Below are 17612 nucleotides of genomic sequence, written 5' to 3'. Positions count from 1 at the left end.
ACGTTACATCCTCACAGACTTATAGCTAGTCAGATCCACATTTCTGTATTGCACAGCTCACTGTGTGATCTGTATGCCACAGAAGCAGGGATGGAAGGAACACAGCGGGTACCTATTTGTTACTGTGGAATTTGGTTGCTTTAAAAGCCACAATTAAGTTTTGAATCAGGCATCAAAATAACACCTAGGACAAGTCCTAATGGATCTGTAACCTGATTTCTCTTCTTTGGAGAGGGCTCCCACCTGAATATCTACCAGTGAGCTCCTGTCTTGCTTTAGTTAGTGAGATACGGTGGGGGAGCTAATGAAAAAAAAGGTATCATTTCACCCAGCTTCTCTCTTTACTTTTCCATGACCATGTATGAGAGAACAGGCAAAAGATCTCCAAAGAAACTGTTTTGTTTTGGTACCTGGATGACAGCTGAATGGAAGATTTCAATGTTTTTTTTTCAAGTTTCTATGGAAATGCAAATTTGAACTGTCAGCCTTGAGGCTGCTCTACCAGCAGAGCAATAGAAAACTAATTGTACATCTCCCACTGCCCCGTATTTGCTGCTGGGCAGGGTGGGTGAAATCTGTGTGTGTGTGTGAGTGAGAAACAGCATGTTTGTAAGAGAGAAAGTATTTGGAGGGCTGAACAGGAGGAGACTTAATAACTGCAGAGAACACCCCATACTTGGATGCCCTCACTAAAATAATTTTCCTTCTTCAATGAACAGTTTGGCTTCATAAATATTTGTTTGCAGCATTGCCTGTCGTTCACTAAGCTGCTTTCCATGGTACTTAACTGCCTCTGTCTTTCACTTATCCCCCCAGCTGCCCCCACTAAATACACCAGAACAGAGCTGTGAAGAGGAAAAAGGAAGCATTAGAACATTTGGTAACATGCTGGACACAGCCAAAGGGCAGCAGATGTCACTGGGGTGGCTTTTGTTTTGTTGCACTTATCAGGCAGAGCTTTAGGACCATCTTATTGTTGCAGTCTCTCTATTGTCATTCACGTTTGGCCTTTTCAGAGATTATACACTCCCCTGTCCCTGAAACCCAGGGAAATGACTGAGATTGCCATCACCCTCTGGTTTCTATTTAGATCACCTCCCATTTAACATTTAAAATACCTTTATACAGATAAAGCAAAGCACGTACAGCAGTTAGTGTCCAGGGTTAGATTTATCAGTGCCACGACCCACCACTCCTATTGGCAAAGGCAGGTCTCTTCTCAAACATGGCAAAAAAAGGCAGAACATCATAAGCTGTGTTTGCTAAGGCAAAGCCCACTGTCGTTCCGCCTGAGCTAAAAGGGTGCTATGGTATTTGGGCCAAATCCTGGTCCCACAGAACTCCATGAAACCTCCTCTAGGATCTGTGAGAATATACAGTAGGGTCTCAATATTCGTGAACCTATGGTTTGCAAATTCAATTATTTGTGAGCAGCTGTGAACGGCCGCTTCCCTGGGTTGGGGAACAGAGCACCAGCAGCCGCTGCCTCCCCCAGGGCTCTGGGCAGGAGCGCTGGCGGCCAGGGGCTCCCATATTCATGAAATTAAACATTCGCAAGGGTTCTCAACATGGAACCCTTGCGAATGTTGAGACCCTACTTGTACAACATACAGTTTTGGAGGGCTGATAGTTAACCCAAGATTCCTCCTAGTTTCTGTTAAGGCAAATGAATATAAGTGCTGTGTTTTAACGTGTTACCTCAGATATGGCCAGGAAGAGGACTTCACAATTTGGAGCAAAAGGATCTAACAGCTGGGATACGCTCAGGAGAAAGTATCAGAGAGGTAGACGAGTTAGTCTGTAACTTCAAAAACAACACAAAGTCCTGTGGCACCTTATAGACTAACAGATATTTTGGAGCATAAGCTTTCGTGGACAAAGACTCGCTTCGTCAGATGCATCTGATGAACTGGATCTTTGCCCAGAAAGCTTATGGTTCAAAATATGTTAAGACTGTAAGATGCCACAGGGCTTCTTCTTGTTTTTGCTCAGGAGAAAGGCTCCTAGGACTTTACCATTAGCTTTGTCATGAATATTCTCCCTCGAAGTGGAGAAACAGTCCAGTGGCTTTTATGGAAGTTCCTTGCTACATTTACAGCAATCTTGATCTCTGCGAGAACATGCCAGATGCAAAAGTGCAGCATGTTCCTTCCCAAAAGCTCGCCCCCTCCCCTCCCAATACCAGGACATGAAATCCCATTCACAGCTGAGCCCTCTGGGATTATTCATTTGCAGCCTGTTGGTAGCATAGCAACAGAAGGGGCAAAACATTTTTCTACAATTTAAATCCTCTTGAAGGAAACATTACACGCATCAGGCACAAACAGGACACGCCTAGAATACAGGAGACAAAAGAAGCATCCCATAACAGGCGCTTCATCTTTCTCCTGCCTTCTGCTGCAGGAAGCCCAATGTACAGTAGGGTCTCAATATTTGTGAACCTACGGTTCGTGAATTCAATTATTCGTGAGCGGCTGCTTCACTGAGGGCCCTGGCAGGGAGCACTGCCAGCCGCCGCTTCCCCTGGGACTCTGGGACAATCTGCCATCTTCACAAAATTCATCATTCAGGAGGGTTTCAACACAGAACCCTTGCGAATGTTAAGGCCCTACTGTATGTTGCTCACCTTGACAAGTGTTGCATCTCCCCTGGCAGAGCCCAGCTGACAGCTCTGTCCCACCCTCAGACTCATGGAGCAACGCAAGCACCAGGCTTTATTTATTCCTCCACTGTTGTGTAATGTGCTGGTCAGCTGCCACCCTCGATCCCAGACAGTGGCATTCTGGTGCTGTGGGATGGGCGATGTGGGCAAACTGTGATTCTACACACATCTATTCAGAACACATAATGGTGCAACATAGCAAAAGGCTTTTATTGGCATAAGCCTGGAGCGTCCCATTACTTGCCAGTGGGAGTGAACTGGATCCATGATTCTGTGGCTCAGAACTCATGCATACCCATTTAAGCCCATTCCAGCCAAATGCTGAGCAGCCTCACCTCCCATTTAAGTCAACTGTCATTAAGCCAGCCCTTAATTCCCAACAGAGGAGTTGCTCCAGCATATTACACGCAGGGATGTGATTTACACTCAAGAAGCATTGAATTGAGTTTGCCAAGATATCAGTTACCTCATTTTATGTATCTGCATGAGGATTTAGAATGTAAACATGTTTTACCAAGAGAAGAGAAAAACTCTGCAGCCCTCTCCTGAGTGTCAGAACATCCTGGCATTTATTTCGTTCGAGCACCTTCTGCATTAGTCTCACGGTAACATTCTTAACAATTAAGAGAAAAACACCAACTTACAGGCTCAAAATGCAATACAACAGGACACCTGCAATCAGAAACAGTTGTGAAGCCCCTCGCATTCCCCCTTTCCGTTTGATAACACTGCACTATAGTAGAGCTGCAAAACCACTGCTTGTGTTTTTGTACAAGCTATAACTTTCTGGAAGAAAGGACATACAACTAAAGGATTACAAACTAGAGGCACCAAAGTTCCATAAATATCCTCACAAACATGGGATGATGAGTGTTACCCATGCAGGAAAACTTTTGTATGCATATTTCATAGCACTTCTTGTTAATTCTTAGTAAGTCAGACACATTTGGTTGAGGTAGCTGATGATTTCATGGAATCCTGAGTTAACTAATGGCCTGAACCAACTCATTCTTTACAAACCCAGCTCCCATGTTTGTGAATGGGCATTCTCTATGAAGTCCTCCATAAGCTTCCTAACCATACTTCAGCATGACTTGAGAGTAATGATTGAGCTCTGTGCTAGCTGTCTGCATGGGAGAAAATTTCATGAATTCAGCACCCAGAAGCTCAGGTCCTTCATGTGCCCTTCCTATGCCTTACTAATCTTTGGTACCAAAATATGTGCAAAAAATTCCAGAACAAAACCTTTATCTACTTTCCCCTACACACACACACATATAATATTTATTGTTTGCATGTCCTACATATTACCTATTGCTGAACCTAAATATTTCCTGTACAATTAAATCATTTTATAAATATTCCTTCCAAGTTCTTTATCTGTGAAAATCATGTGTGCAACAATAAATAGAAAAAAATAGTGCAAATCAATACATACACATTATTTGGCTAGTGTAAGGAAACATACAACATATGGATTGTAGTTACAGAACAAGATTCATCTTTCTCCATTATTTGTGTGCAAAGTCCACATAAATCCTTACTGGGATCGGGAAGCGGTTTTTTAAAAATGTTTTGATTCTCTTTGTTTTTCTTTAAAAAGAAAAAGAATCTCGGCTTCCCAGCAAAAGCTAGTCTGTGGGTGAAATTCACACTGATGCAGAGGGTTATAACAAGGCTGTTGGATCATTTAGGGCCCATTCCCTCTCATCCCCAACTTGAGCAGGACACAGGCTTTTTAGGCAATGGATACGCTGCAGCCCTATTTCAAAAGAAGACATTTCAAACCAGTTATTTCAAAAGAACACAACCCCTCACAAAATGCATTTCAAAATAGCACCCAGGTCTTTTAAAATAGCATTTACAGGTCCATGACGCTATTTCAAATTAGCGCTGTTGGATCCCATTATGGCTTATTTCGAAATAGTGCTATTCTGTGCCTCAATAGCACATATTTTGAAGCAGCAATTTTGAAATAGGTGTTATGCCTCTCAGTTTGGTAACCCTCAAAGGCTGTGGCCACACGACCCCTCCCTTTTGGAAGGGGCATATTAATGAGGCAGTTCGGAAGGATGCTAATGAGGCGCTGACATGAATATGCACAGCCTCATTAGCATAATGGCAGCCACGTGCAATTCAAAAGTGCCACTTTCAGAATGCACACTGCCTGTGTGACTGGCGGCCTTTGAAAAGGTCCCCCTGGCTTCAAAAGCCCCTTCTTCCTATTTGGTTTTAGGAAGAAGAGGCTTTCAAAGTCAGGGGATCCTTTTGAAAGGCCTCCAGCTACGTGGGCAGCATGCATTCCGAAAGTGGCACTTTCCAATTGTGCGCAGCCACCATTATGCTAATGAGGCAGTGCATCAGCACCTCATTTGCATCTTCTGAACTACCTCATGAACTTGCCCCTTCCAAAAGGGAGGGGTCATGTGGCCACAGCCTTTGAGGGTTACCAATTTCGGAATGATGCACCCGCTATTTTGAAATTCTTTCAAAATAGCATGTGTGTAGTCTAGACAACAGCTCAGTTACTTCGAAATAGCTGCTATTTGAGAATAACTGGGTAGTGTAACCATAGCCTTACTGAGCCTCCACAGCCTGGATTTTGCCCTGTATGTTTAAGAGAGAAAGCTAATTCTGCTAGGGCTTTGGCTTTCAATTTATGTGGCAGCACAATCTGGATTTTGGACTCTCCAAAGCTTGGGATCTTTTTGACTGTGATTGACACACACACAGTCAAAAACTTCAAAAATTTGTGCCTGATGTAAATACCCTAAATCTATACTTGCTACCTAAATACATGAGCTTTTTAACAGCACCCAACTCCCCTGGAGGTCATTGAAAGTTATATAAACAAAGGCTTCAATTTTGCTGAAGAAAAATCAATGATGGGTTGAAGAAACCTCAATTTGTGACATCAGTAGGAAATGGAGGATCAAGCCTTCAGGTCCTCTCTCAGGCTGTGACGTGCCCTCTGACTCCAGTGGGAAATTTGCAAGCAAAGTTTGGGGGATTTGACCGTCAACGCATGTATATCAAGGAAAAATATCAAAATATCAAGAACCCCTGGCCCCATCCTGTGCTCCAGAACTTACGTTTAGACCAATATGCCCATTGCTGTGACTGAGGCAGGGGACTCTGCCAATGTGCAGCAGAACTGGGCTTTGTAAACTCTGTTTTATATAATTTACACTAAAACAATACCCAATAGCAGCACCACAAGACTAAAGCAGCAAGCACACAGAATAAGAAGGTATAAAAGGATACAGCTTTCAGTGCCAGGGTCCAAGTGATCCCTATACAGAGCAGCACAAGAGGTAAAGGGTTTCACAGATGCAACCTGGCTTGACATGCTCGCTTGCAATGGAACAGTTCTGTGTCATATAGACAGAGACTATGAAGAAAGTACTGAGGTAAAAAAACTGTAGCTGGAGAGTGCCTGACCCCTACATGAGGACTGCAGGGCTCAGGCTGTAGGGCTGTTTCATTGCTGTATAGACTTCAAGGCTTGGGTTGGGGCCCAAACTCTAGCACCTTGAGGGGTGGGAGGGTCCCAGAGCCCCATCCCCCATCCAGCCCAGCCCAAAAGTTTACCCAGCAATGATAAACAGCCCCACAGCCTGCGCCCCATGAGCCCGTGCCAGCTGGCGCAAGCCAACTGCGGCTGTCTGGCTGCTGGGTAGACATGCCACACATGGGAGTATGGAACAGAGGCTCTATGCAGCCTTCTCCCTGTTATATGTCTGACTCATGTAAGAGCCAGCAGAATTGCATCCCCCATACCTTGGGAGGCTCAGAACCTGCTTCCACCCCTGCTCTCCAAAGCAGATGAAAAGGTGGCCAAACTGTAGCTCCATCCCCAACCTGTGCTGGCCAGCAGAGCTTGGTGGCCACCATGAAATTATGTAATAGCAAGCCTGCACCCTTTAAATGCCTGCCTCCTCGCACTCCCCATGGGGTACAAGGGCTGCACTCTGCCCCTACATGCAATATTCATGCCCCACATAAGCAAGAAACATTAATTAATAGCAGGAGTGGGCAATGAGTGGCCTGTGGGCTATACACAGTTCACCAAGGTTAGCCCCAGAAGAGCTGCCAGACACTTTGTTTACCTGTGTGTCTGCCGGTGCAGGTCCCATTGGACACGATTTGCCATTCCCAGCCTGTAGGAGCTGCATGGAGTGGTGCTCCATCCCAGGCCTTTCCCACAGCTTCCATGGGCTGGGAACCGCGACCTATGGCCAACTGCAAGCGCCCTGCAGATGTGCAAGTAAACAACCCATCTGGCGGCCTGCCAGGGGCTAAAGCTGGTGAACCGTGCCTGGAACGTAGGCCTTTTGTTGCCCACCCCAACCTATAGGATGTTCCCAATGTTCTTCTCAGCCAATATGTTGCTGAATGCAAGAACTAAATGCCCAGGAGTACACGTCCCCCACTTGAACAGGCAATACCGCTGAGGGCCAGCTCACTTGCATTCGCAAACATAGACTTGTACCTGAAACATGCATCCAAATGGCCTGAACTATATGTTTCATAAAACAACTACCAACTAATAGGGGAAAACAAGCTTCAAAGCTGGGGATGAGCCCCAAAGGTAAACATGGACTACACTGGCTTTAGAACACATACTCAGGAACAACACAGCCAGAGGAGTTTCTGTACATGAGTCTGGACAGTCCACAGGGAAATCACACTGGAAGCATGAAAACATTGGTAGTGAGTCATAGGAGACAATCATTGGAGGGGAACCCCACTCCTGTGGAGGCCCCAAGACAAGGCCTTGGCATAGCTCAAGCCAGGAGTGGGTTGGCCATGAGGAGATGTAAATGGTGCCCAGACCCCGGGCTCTTCTCCAGCACCAGGTGGGACTTTCATTTTCCGAAACGTTCACACATACCCACCAAACACACCCACTGGTCTCCATACAGTGCCCAACCGAGGGCTGCTGGCTAAAGAGCAGCGTGAAACTTCATATGGAACCGGAATTCCTCCTGCTGCAGGAAGTTCTTGCCACACACGGTGCAAGTGCAGCCTTTCTCCTTGCTGTGTGTGCGCCGCACATGGCTGTCATGGGCTGCGTGGGAAGCGAAGGCTTTGCCGCAGTGCCTACACTTGAAGGGCTTCTCTCCCGAGTGCTGGCGGATGTGTGTGCGCAGAATGCTGGAGGCCGTGAATGCCTGAGGACGTGGGCAGGTTGGAAGTGAGGTGGCGGGGCGTGCGGGGGGGGAGAGAAAAAGAGTTTAACGGCAGTTATACTGTTATACAGGCTAGAAAACAAATCTCCTAATGGTTCCTCCCCAACCCACCATTAAAGACACCCATAGGAAGGCTAGCATCATACTCAAGCATTAATCAATCTGTTTCCCATCAGAAGGGCAACAGAATCTGTATTGCTGCAATATCCTTAAGGTTGTGTCAGCTCAACAATGTCTTTAATTAGCTGCGTATTTATTAGACACTGGGGTTTTTGACCCACATTCCCTTGTTCCAGTATTTGTTTTCAAAAACTAGATGCACGAAAGAAATTAGTTTCTACTCCTGTAAAAAGTCTTATTTAAATTCATTAAAAACAAAGCAAATATTTTGTTACCGATGCTAGTGCTGCCTTTTGGGCACTCACGTAGATAGGGTTGAAATTCGGTAGCCAGAACTAAAGGGACTCATTTTTCTCCATCCATTTCTCCATCTTCCTGGGATTATATTTTTTTTCTTCTCCCTCCCCTACTTCCCTTCAAGGAAACAGTTCCGAGCCTGCTCTCCTCTCCCTTGCCAACGATGCCGTTGCCACATTTACACATGCTTCCACCCCACATTGTACATGGACTTGAATGGGAAAATGGACCACTTATGTTCTCTGCTCTGTGAGATTTAGCTGTCCTCCTAACATATAGCAAAGAGTGCCTCATGCATCCCAGCAAAGCATGGAGACGAGCAATTTACAGCAGGGGAGCATTATTAGCAGACCCTTAGGATCAACAGAAGATAACATTAACTACTCTTTTACTGACCCCCAAGTAAAATGCTGGCTGTATCCTCAGCTACTATAAATAGGTGTCGCTGCATTACCCAGAAATCTTTATAAATTTTTACTTCACCTAGCCATCAGCAGCCATTGCTTACCAAGCAGAGCCACACCACTAGATGGTTCAATGTAAAGTCACAGTGCAAAGGAACTTAGGGGTACATATCAGTCAGAAAGAGAAAGAAAGCAGGCTCCTGTTATTAAGGGACAGGACCTCAGTTCTGCATCTGTTTCTGACACCGTCAGAAAGCATGGTTACTTTGGAGACATACATTAGAGAAGACAAGAGAAATGATGAGCATTTAGGAGGAGCAACTAATAGAAAATTGAGAAAGGAAACTTGCACAGCCTCAGAAAGCTACTGCTCACTCCCTGGGGGAACTGCATCCTAGAGTCTGAGAACTAATTATCTCTAGACCATGTCTACACTAAAGACCTTCCAGGTGCACAGCTGTCCCAATGCAGCAGAGCAGCTGTTAAGTGACTCTTAGAATCACTCTATGCTGGCTGCAGAGAGCTCGCCCAGTGATATAATCAAACCACTTCCAATGAACAGCAGTAGCTGTCACACCAGCACTCCTGCCAGTGTAACTTATGTCTCTTGGGGTGTGCTGGTCCACGCCCCTGAGCAATATAAGTTATACTAACCAAAGGGCTATTGTAAACATGGCCCCAGCAACAGACTCACTAGGGCTCCTTTGGGGACAGCCAGAGCACAGTGCTGGAAGAAGTCTAACACTCCACAAAGGGCTCTCTTCTCTCCCTCTGGTGCAAGAGGTTGAGTGCCAATGACTGGGAGAGCAGAATGCAGTCCAACCCACTGTGGGGAGCTTACTCTGTGTTTTCTTCCTGCAGCAGGGAACAGTCAGACCACTGCACCGACTTGCTACAATTTGTATACAGGAAGAATGTCTCAGTAAAAGTATATTGGGTATTTCAACAGATGCTTCTGCGTCGACTGTAAACGGCAGACAGTCCAGACTGTCCCAGCACACCCCGAGTCCTACCGCATTTCATATAACAGCCACCTTTCAGCCCAGAGCCCAATTCTGCACAGAGCAGATCCTCTGTCTGCTGATGTTCACACTCCGTGTGGAAGGACAGATCAGCTACCTTCACTGCACCTTTCTCTGCTTCCCAAAATCCGAGGGAGACGTGTCCTGTGTCCAGGGTGTGTGCAAGAGGAAGGAGTAGGGCCCAAGCAAGTTGGGAGGAGGCCAGGGATGGGGAAAGGAGTAGGCAAGAATGTACAATGGCTCCATTCTCCAGTCCCATGCAGTTAAAGCAGGAAAAACAATACAGCCAGACTATATCTTTTGTACACAGCTCCTTGGAGGTCAGCGTTCCCTCTAAGCTGAGCACTTGGACATCCAACCAGGAGAGATTCAAATGCCTCCCAGCTGGTTAGCAGAGTGCCCACAGGCAGCAGCATGTGCGTTTCTAATGGTGGTGTACATCTGCACATGCCCTGGCGCATGAATTAAAATTTATTCCACACAGGTATGGAAAAAATTTGAGACAACACTGATATGAGTGCTCACCATTGCACTGCTGGAACAGGAAGAAGGAATGGCAGGTCCTTCCAGGAGCAGAGAGGCTGCAGACGTATGGGCCTGACCTCACATAGCTCCCTAAAGACCACCAAAGTTAAGTACAAATTCCATTGCCCATTATATGGGACACAAATCCCACACGCTGATGGAAGAATAAGAAAGGAACATAAATTTCATTCCTAAAGCTTTCGTCCATGGGTTTTTCCACAAAAATGTACTATCCAAGTTCTGATCAGGGATAATCCTTCCTTATAGCTGCATCTTTGGGCACGTCTCCACTACGGGGTGTGGTAATTGATCCAACAGGGGTTGATTTAGTGGGTCTAGTGAAGACCCGCTAAGTCAATGACTGATCACACTCCTGTGAACTCCATCAGCATGATGAGCAAGGGGAGTTGACAAGAGAGTTTCTTCTGCTGATCCAAGGCTGGGTGGACCCACACCCAGTAAGTAGCTCTTAGCTATCTCCATTTGAATTATGCTACTAATGTTACTCAAATTACAGCTCTTAGAGTGACCTGTCCCTGTAATGTAGATCCATCCTAAGTCATCTCAAGTCATGGAAGGAAGCGGTTAGGTTATTGGCAGTAGCAGTATTAGAAGCTGAGCTTTTTAAACAAACTATTGCATGTGTTTTTCATCTGATTTTCCAAGCTGAGCCTGTAGTCAAACCCCTGGCCAGTGACTGCTGTACAACTAGCCGTAGCTGCTGTCCCATAGCAGCAGTCAGGGAGCAGCAGCAGTGGGGCCCTGCCCTCCACCCAGAGTAGCAGGGGTGGGACCTCAAGCAACCACCACCCACCCAGAGAAGCAGCAGCAGTGGTGGCAGGGAGCTGGGCCACTCCCTGCCCAGCAGCAGCAGCAGAGTAGCAGCCCATAGACCCCTTTCACCTCCTCACACCTCACTGAGCAGCAGCTGTTAGAGCGCCCACCCCCATGCACCTTGTGTTTAGTAAGGGGTATTTTAAAGGAAGAGCCACAGACAGGTCGTTAGCCATGGCTTTTTGGCTACTGCCTGTGACCTGCCCATGCCTTACTCTGAAAATACCCCTAACTAAATCATAGCCTTCCTAGTAACACCGGGGACTACTTGGCACTGAAGGAGAGCCAATACAGACCCACCAAATGGCCCAACTCATTCATTTCTGTCTAGGGTATCCGAGTCCCTCACGATCACTGACAGATTTCATTCTCCCCTGGGAAACAAAGTGGCAACTTTAGACAGTTTGTCAGCTAATGTATTTGGATGGAGTGAAGAACCTATAAAAAGAGGCTCATAGTGCCTGAAACTAGGAAAAACAATGAAAAAGAACCACAGTGAAAAGCACCTGTTCACACTGTGGCATACTAACCATCTACTGATAAGCTATGGGGGAAAGTGAGCTCAGGAGAATTCCAAGTTGCTTTACCTTGTTACAGTACACACATTTGTAGGGTCGTTCGCCGGAGTGCACCCTCATGTGTTTGTTCAGGCTGGAGGATTGAGAAAAACTCTTCCCACACACTGAGCACTGGAGTGGGGGTGGGGGGAAACATAAAGTTAACACAAGAGCTCAGAGCATAAACCAATAACTGGTGAAAAATGATAGCAAGATGAGAAGTGCGTGTCAATATATTCACACAAACATCCCCCCACAAATCTAACCAACATACTCAGTTTAATTAGTAAGGCAAAATGTTTTAATGGGTATTTATTGGAGCTGGTCAAAAAACATGCAAGCCTGGACAACCTCCAATTTTTTTCTCAATTGTGGGGTTTGAGGTGGACCCATTTTTCATTTTTTCCAAAATGTGCATGGCATTTTAAATCAATTTTTAATAAAACATTATTGAAGTTGTTTGGCAATCAAAATGTTTGTTTTGTTAAGTGAACATGCTTCTGGAGCCCTGCAATAATGGGGGGGTAGATATTTTGATTTTTTTTACAAGTTGCAGGAAATTTTAAATATATTTTTAGTTTTCATTTTTGAAAAAAGATCGAGTTTGTATTTAGAAAATAATGATCATGTGCTTTGACCAGTTCCAGTATTTATCAAACTGTCCCAGGGCTCAAGTCTAAGAGCATTCAGTCTTCAGAATTCCCACCCCATAGTTAAACTGAAAGATCAGCGACTTCTTTTTAACAAAGCATGTAATAATCTAAATACCATGGTGCATATTCTGTAGCTGCTTGTGACAGAAGAGAGTCCAATATGCGTATGGCTCAGGCCATTACTTTGTTAATTTTCAGTTATTATTTGCCTGAACAAAAATCGGTCAGGACTGGAACAGGAGTAAGCTTTTAAAAATACATTAGAAAATTTGAACAATACAACTTTGCTGTTTTGGTCACAATATTTTTCTTCAGTACATGCAATTCACAGAAGTAAGTAAGAAAGAAAGGAAAACGTATTACGAAACTCTTATTTAATAAACTCACATTTCAATCTAAATCTCTAATCCCTATTGCTAAATCAGTATGCTACTATTATTGTTATTGAATCGAAATATTGCTGATCTAGCTGTTAACAACTTTCGCTGGAAAGTTAACTTTGTTACAGGAGGAAACTATAAAATAGGACATGTGAGCTGATATGAAAGCTTCTGGCTCTGGCAACAGAAGGATTTTTATTGGATGGAGACCAGTCCAATATCACAACACAAATGTGCGCCCATGAAAGAATCTTCTCGGTATGTCGAGTTACCCCTTTGCCACCCTCCTACTGGAAGTGTTTAGTTGAAACACGGAGACAGCCGAGTCCCAACGGCTGCGGCTGGAGTCTCATTGGATACAAACCCGCAGAACTCGGGGGAAGCGCCTAGTGAGCGGCGCGGCTGTCTGAGGCGGGCTGGGCTTTAGCACAGCTGAGCCGGCGTGTTCCACCCCCGAAAGGAGGCTGGGCGGTGTCCCGGGAAGGCTGCTGCCTGCCTGCCGCCCCTTCTCAGCCTCTGGCCGAGGCTCTGTCCCACGGCCCCGGGCGCACCAGCGGGGTGAGGCCGGGCACTCCGCCACCCAAGCAGCTTCCCAGGCCCAGCCAGAGCCAGCGGCGGAAACCAACCGCCAGCCTCACCGCCAGCCGGCTCCGCGCCGCCCGCCTTCCCGACTCCCACCCCCGCCGGCCGGGCGCGGCAATGCCCTGCCCCGGGGGCCCCGAATCAGCGCTGGGGCTCATCTCCTCGCCCCGGCCCCGTGGCTCTCCGATCTGCGCCGCGGGGCCGTTCACACCCCGGGGGGGACCAGCGGGGCGCGGGACCGAACCACCCCCCCCGCTTCCCAGGGGCGCCGGCGCTGTAATTTACACCCACCCCGGGGACTTGGTTTTGCTGCTCAAATGCACGGGCGGCCCTTCCCCCCCAGCCAGCTGCCCCCTCACCTTGTGGGGCCGGTGTTTCTCGTGGACGTGGAGTATATGGATCCTCAGTCGGTCCCTCTTCTCGAAGGAGCGTTTGCAAAGCTGGCACGGGTATTTCCGGTCTCCCTGGTCCACGCAGCGGGTGTACTTCAGATGTTTGTCCCTGTAGTACTTGTAGGCGAAGACCTTGCCGCATCGCTCGCACCTGTAGCTCTCCCCCGCTTCTGCGCCCGCACGGGGAAACCGGCCATCACTTCCCCGCTCCCGGGGAAAGGGCTGGTCGGTTTCAAGGGGGGGGTGGGTTGGGTGGCCCAGTGGAACCCAGCCAAGGGCAGATGTTTGGGTCTTAGCCTTACAGCCAAGCAAGAACTAGAACCAGGAGAAGTCCAGCAAAGCCCACGAAAGCTGATGCTCCAAAATATCTGTTAGTCTATAAGGTGCCACAGGACTTCTCCTGGTTTGCAAAGCTACAGGCTAACTCGGCTACCTCTTGTCACCATGCAAGACCCAGCACGTCAGTTCGACGGGACCTTGAGTTACCAAACTAGGCTGAAGTTTTCCTAAGCAGGTCGCTGCTTCTCCTTGTCCCGTTCCTTGCATTCTCCACGAGCTCCTCTCTTTGGAGCCACATAGCTCTTAGGGGTGAAATTCTGGCTTCACTGAAATCCCTGGGCGCCTGCCCTTATCTTGCTGGGGGCAGGGTGCCTCTCGGACCTCCAAATGGAGATCTGCATCCTGGGCTGAATGCAGCCCCCCCCCCCCCCCAGGAAACCAACCGCTGCCCATTAATGTGTGACAAGGAAACCTGACTCTTGTTGTACCAAGCAGCCCCCTGCCTACCCTTGGGAAATCCTGGGCGTGGGTATAGGCTGTATTGGCACTGGCAAAGCCTAAGCTTCCTTTTCCACTTAAAATCGATGCGTACGTGTCGCCGGGAGTTTTAAAAGCCAAATCAGTTCTGGCTTTCAAGTCAGGGCGGAGGGGTTTTTCCCGACTCTGTGGTATTTTATCTAAACAGCTCTTAAGGGTCGCCTTGCTCCCTCTCCTTGCTAAAAGTAGCGCAATCTCCACCCCCCCGCCCCCCTTGGTTGCCAATCCGAAATAATACGCTCAAAGCCTCACAAGGGCTCATCCATCCGGTTCCAAAATCTTCAAATGCTAATTCCCAAATCTAAACCCAGGGCTCTCCAGAATCGCTCTGTTTTGTTACTGCTGCAGGCAGCTGCTCCGCCCCAGGACAGATCAGCACCTAATACGTTATGGGGTTAGCCTTTACGGTGCTCCGTGGCTGCTGGCTCGGTGTGGGAGAATACAGACTAGCCCGGCTACCTCTCTGTTACCCTCCTTCGTCCCCGAGTCTGTGGCTCGGACACGCTCACGCGCTGGAGACTCGTTCTAACCCGGCAAGGCAGCCGCCCGGCTGCAGAATCGGACGGTGCTGGGGAGAGGGATGTCTTTGCCGTACTGGCTTTGGAATCCCCACGGGGTAGCTCTGTCTCCCACGCGCCTCTCTCCTGGCACCCGCTGCTTCCTGGGAGGGGTTTGCAGAAGTCCTGCGGCAGCTGTAGCCTGACAGATGTTTTGGACAGTGACAGAGGTAGCCCCCTTCGCCTGCGCTCCAGCAAAGCCAAGCGGCGGAAACCTGGCGCTTTCCGGGGCAAAGATCCGCCTGGTCGGATGCACGTGGTCTGTGCCCAGGAAAGCCGGTGCTGGAAAATACCCGCCGCAGGACTCCTGGTTGTGTTCGCGGATGCGGACTGACTGGTGGTACTTGCAAGGACCCGGGCTTCCAGGCTGTCTGCCCCGGCCCCCCTTAGTGGGAAACCACACGCGAAGAGCGCCGTGGTAGGACAAGGCCTCTGGGCAACTGAGTTGGGATTGTGGCAGGGAGGGAGGGAAGGGAAATTTCCCTCCGAGCCCTCTTGTGCCCCCCATGGGAGCCCAGGAGAATCTGCAAGACCAAGGAGAAGTCCCGTGGCGCCTTACAGACTAACGTGTTTTGGAGCATCAGCCTTGGTGGGCAAATCCGCCCGTTTAAGGTAGAGTGTAACACCAGAGTGCCCCAGGGAACCAACGCCTCTTCCTTACGCCCACCTCGGAGCAAGCTGCAAGGCCAGCCACACAGCCCGGCCCTAGGTAAACAGCTCTTTGGTGGGAGAGGCCAAGTGGAGGTTTCCGACCTCAGGCTTGTTCTGCTGCCCCCCAGCGGGGCTCAGCGCTGCAGGCGGGAGGGTGGATCCTACTCATGAAGCTACAAGAAGCCTCCCAAACCCAGCAGCGAGTGAAGCACCAGGGGCGCCCCTGTGACCCTTTCCTCTTCGCCCACCACAGCGGATGCTCCGAGGTATCTGTTAGTCTGGGAGGCGCCCCGGGGCTGCTGGCTGTTCTCGGAGCTGCAGACTAACCCGGCTCCCTCGCCGGAGCGTTTTTGCCAGTGAGCTCAGCAGTACCGCCGGGGCCGCGTCTCCCTGTGTGTTCAAACGCAAGGAGAAGCGCCGAGCACCTGGCAGACTAAGAGAGCTTTTGGAGCAGGCGCTTGCCCCCGGAGACGCTGATGCTCCAAACCGTGGCGGTCTGCCCGGCGCCCCGGGACCCCTCGCGGGCGCGGAGCTCAGAGCGCTCAGGACGGGACCACCCGGCGGCTCGTTTTGCGGGCTGAGTCGCTTGCAAACGCCTTCCCAGCGCTCCCCCGGTCCCCACTGCCCGGCCTCCTCCGGCCCCGCGGGGGGCTGCAGGCGGGAGCGCGCCCCGGGCTTTGGCGGCGCCGGAGCGACGCTCACAGCAGACCCGGGGTGGGCCCCCGGCGGCCAGGATCTCCCGGAGCTCGGGCTCCGCGCGGCAGCGGGGCAGGGGGGCGCGGGGACCCGGCCCGCGCTTTGCGCCCGCTGGACGGCGAAGCGCCCCCGGCACTGACCTTCGGGCGGCGGCTGGGACGCCTTCCCCTCGGGCGCCCCCTTCAGGCTGATGGGGATGCCGAGGAACTGCAGGTAGCCGTCCCCGTACCACACCCGCAGCTCCTGGCCGGGCGGGATTTCCTTGCAGCTCTCGTAGAAGATCTGCCCCTGGCACTGCAGCGCGGTGAGGTTCTGCTCCTCCGGGAAGCGGGCGCAGTTCACCAGCGCCAGCCAGTTGCCCGCGGCCCCTCTCCCGTCGATGAAATGGCTCAAGCGGCCGCCTTCGAAAATCTGCTAGGAGAGGGCAGGGGGGAGCCGGTGGGCTGCGCTGGAAACCTGCCCCCGCGCCCCCCTCCCGGCCCGGCCCGGCCCGCCCCCTCCTACCTCCCACATCAGCGAGTTGTCGGCGCAGGTCCGGATCTCGCTGGGGCTCACCACCCTGCCCTGGAAGGGGCCGAAGCGGACGCCCCGGGGGATGGGCTGGGCGCAGAAGACCCCCAGCGGCCCCGCCGCCTCCCCGGGCAGCCGGCGCAGCACGGCCAGACCTGCGGGGAGAGAAGCAGAGGGGCCGGTCCAGCCGGGAGCTGCGCGCAGCGCGGCCGAGCCGGGGGGGAGGGTCCCGCCTACCTGGGGGTAACTGGAGGGACTCCGCGTCCAGCGGCGCAGCGGGCGGCTCAGAAGCGCCTGCGGGCACAAGAGGAGCCCGGCTTAGCCCGGTCCGGCCCGGCGGGAGCCGCCGCGGGTGCCCCCCACCCCCAGGGCTGCCTTACCCGGGCGGGCCGCCCCGTACAGCGCCGCGCGCAGCTCCTCCTGGGTGAAGCGGTACGGGCCGGCCCCCGCCTCCGCCTCCGCCCGGCCCTGCCCGGGGGGCAGCTCGGCCGCCGGGCTGGGGCGTCCCGGGGGCAGCGGCCGCTTGGTGCAGCGCGGCGGGGGGCTGGCGGGCGGCGGGCCCAGCGGGGCCGGGAGGCGGGCGAGGCTGCAGGGGGGCAGCGCGGGGAAGGGGTCGGGAGGGCGCCCCAGAGCCTCCAGGTAGGGGGCGGGCGGCAGGAGGGGCGGGTAATAGGCGGCGATGGTCCCCGGGCTGGTCCGCAGCATCTCCCCCGCGTACGCCGGGCCCCGGGCGGCGGGATCCCCGGCGAGGAACACGGCCAT

The 17612-nt window shown here is 50.8% G+C and overlaps 1 protein-coding gene across 1 annotated transcript; it reads right to left on the bottom strand.

Moving 5' to 3' along the window:
- Positions 1 to 7608: 7608 nt before the first annotated feature.
- Positions 7609 to 17612, bottom strand: PRDM14 (PR/SET domain 14). The gene is made up of 7 exons (XM_074985445.1): positions 17231 to 17612; positions 17088 to 17144; positions 16845 to 17005; positions 16481 to 16751; positions 13588 to 13790; positions 11644 to 11745; positions 7609 to 7836 (listed from the first exon to the last, which is right to left on the bottom strand). The coding sequence occupies exons 1-7, from the start codon at positions 17610 to 17612 to the stop codon at positions 7609 to 7611; spliced, it is 1404 nt and encodes a 467-aa protein (XP_074841546.1).

This window comes from Carettochelys insculpta, chromosome 2 (assembly GCF_033958435.1).
Source record: "Carettochelys insculpta isolate YL-2023 chromosome 2, ASM3395843v1, whole genome shotgun sequence".
Lineage (NCBI taxonomy): Eukaryota > Metazoa > Chordata > Testudines > Carettochelyidae > Carettochelys > Carettochelys insculpta.
The sequence above is the reverse complement of the archived record's forward strand: the minus strand, read 5'-3'. Positions and strand labels throughout refer to the sequence as shown.

Excerpts from the sequence above, each read along its gene's own strand:
- PRDM14 (XM_074985445.1), bottom strand. The coding sequence starts at position 17,612 with ATGGCCGTGTTCCTCGCCGGGGATCCCGCCGCCCGGGGCCCGGCGTAC. Across the intron at positions 11,746-13,587 it reads AGAAACACCGGCCCCACAAG|TGCTCAGTGTGTGGGAAGAG; the intron begins GTGAGGGGGCAG and ends CCCCCACTCCAG. Across the intron at positions 7,837-11,643 it reads AATGTGTGTACTGTAACAAG|GCATTCACGGCCTCCAGCAT; the intron begins GTAAAGCAACTT and ends CCACGTCCTCAG.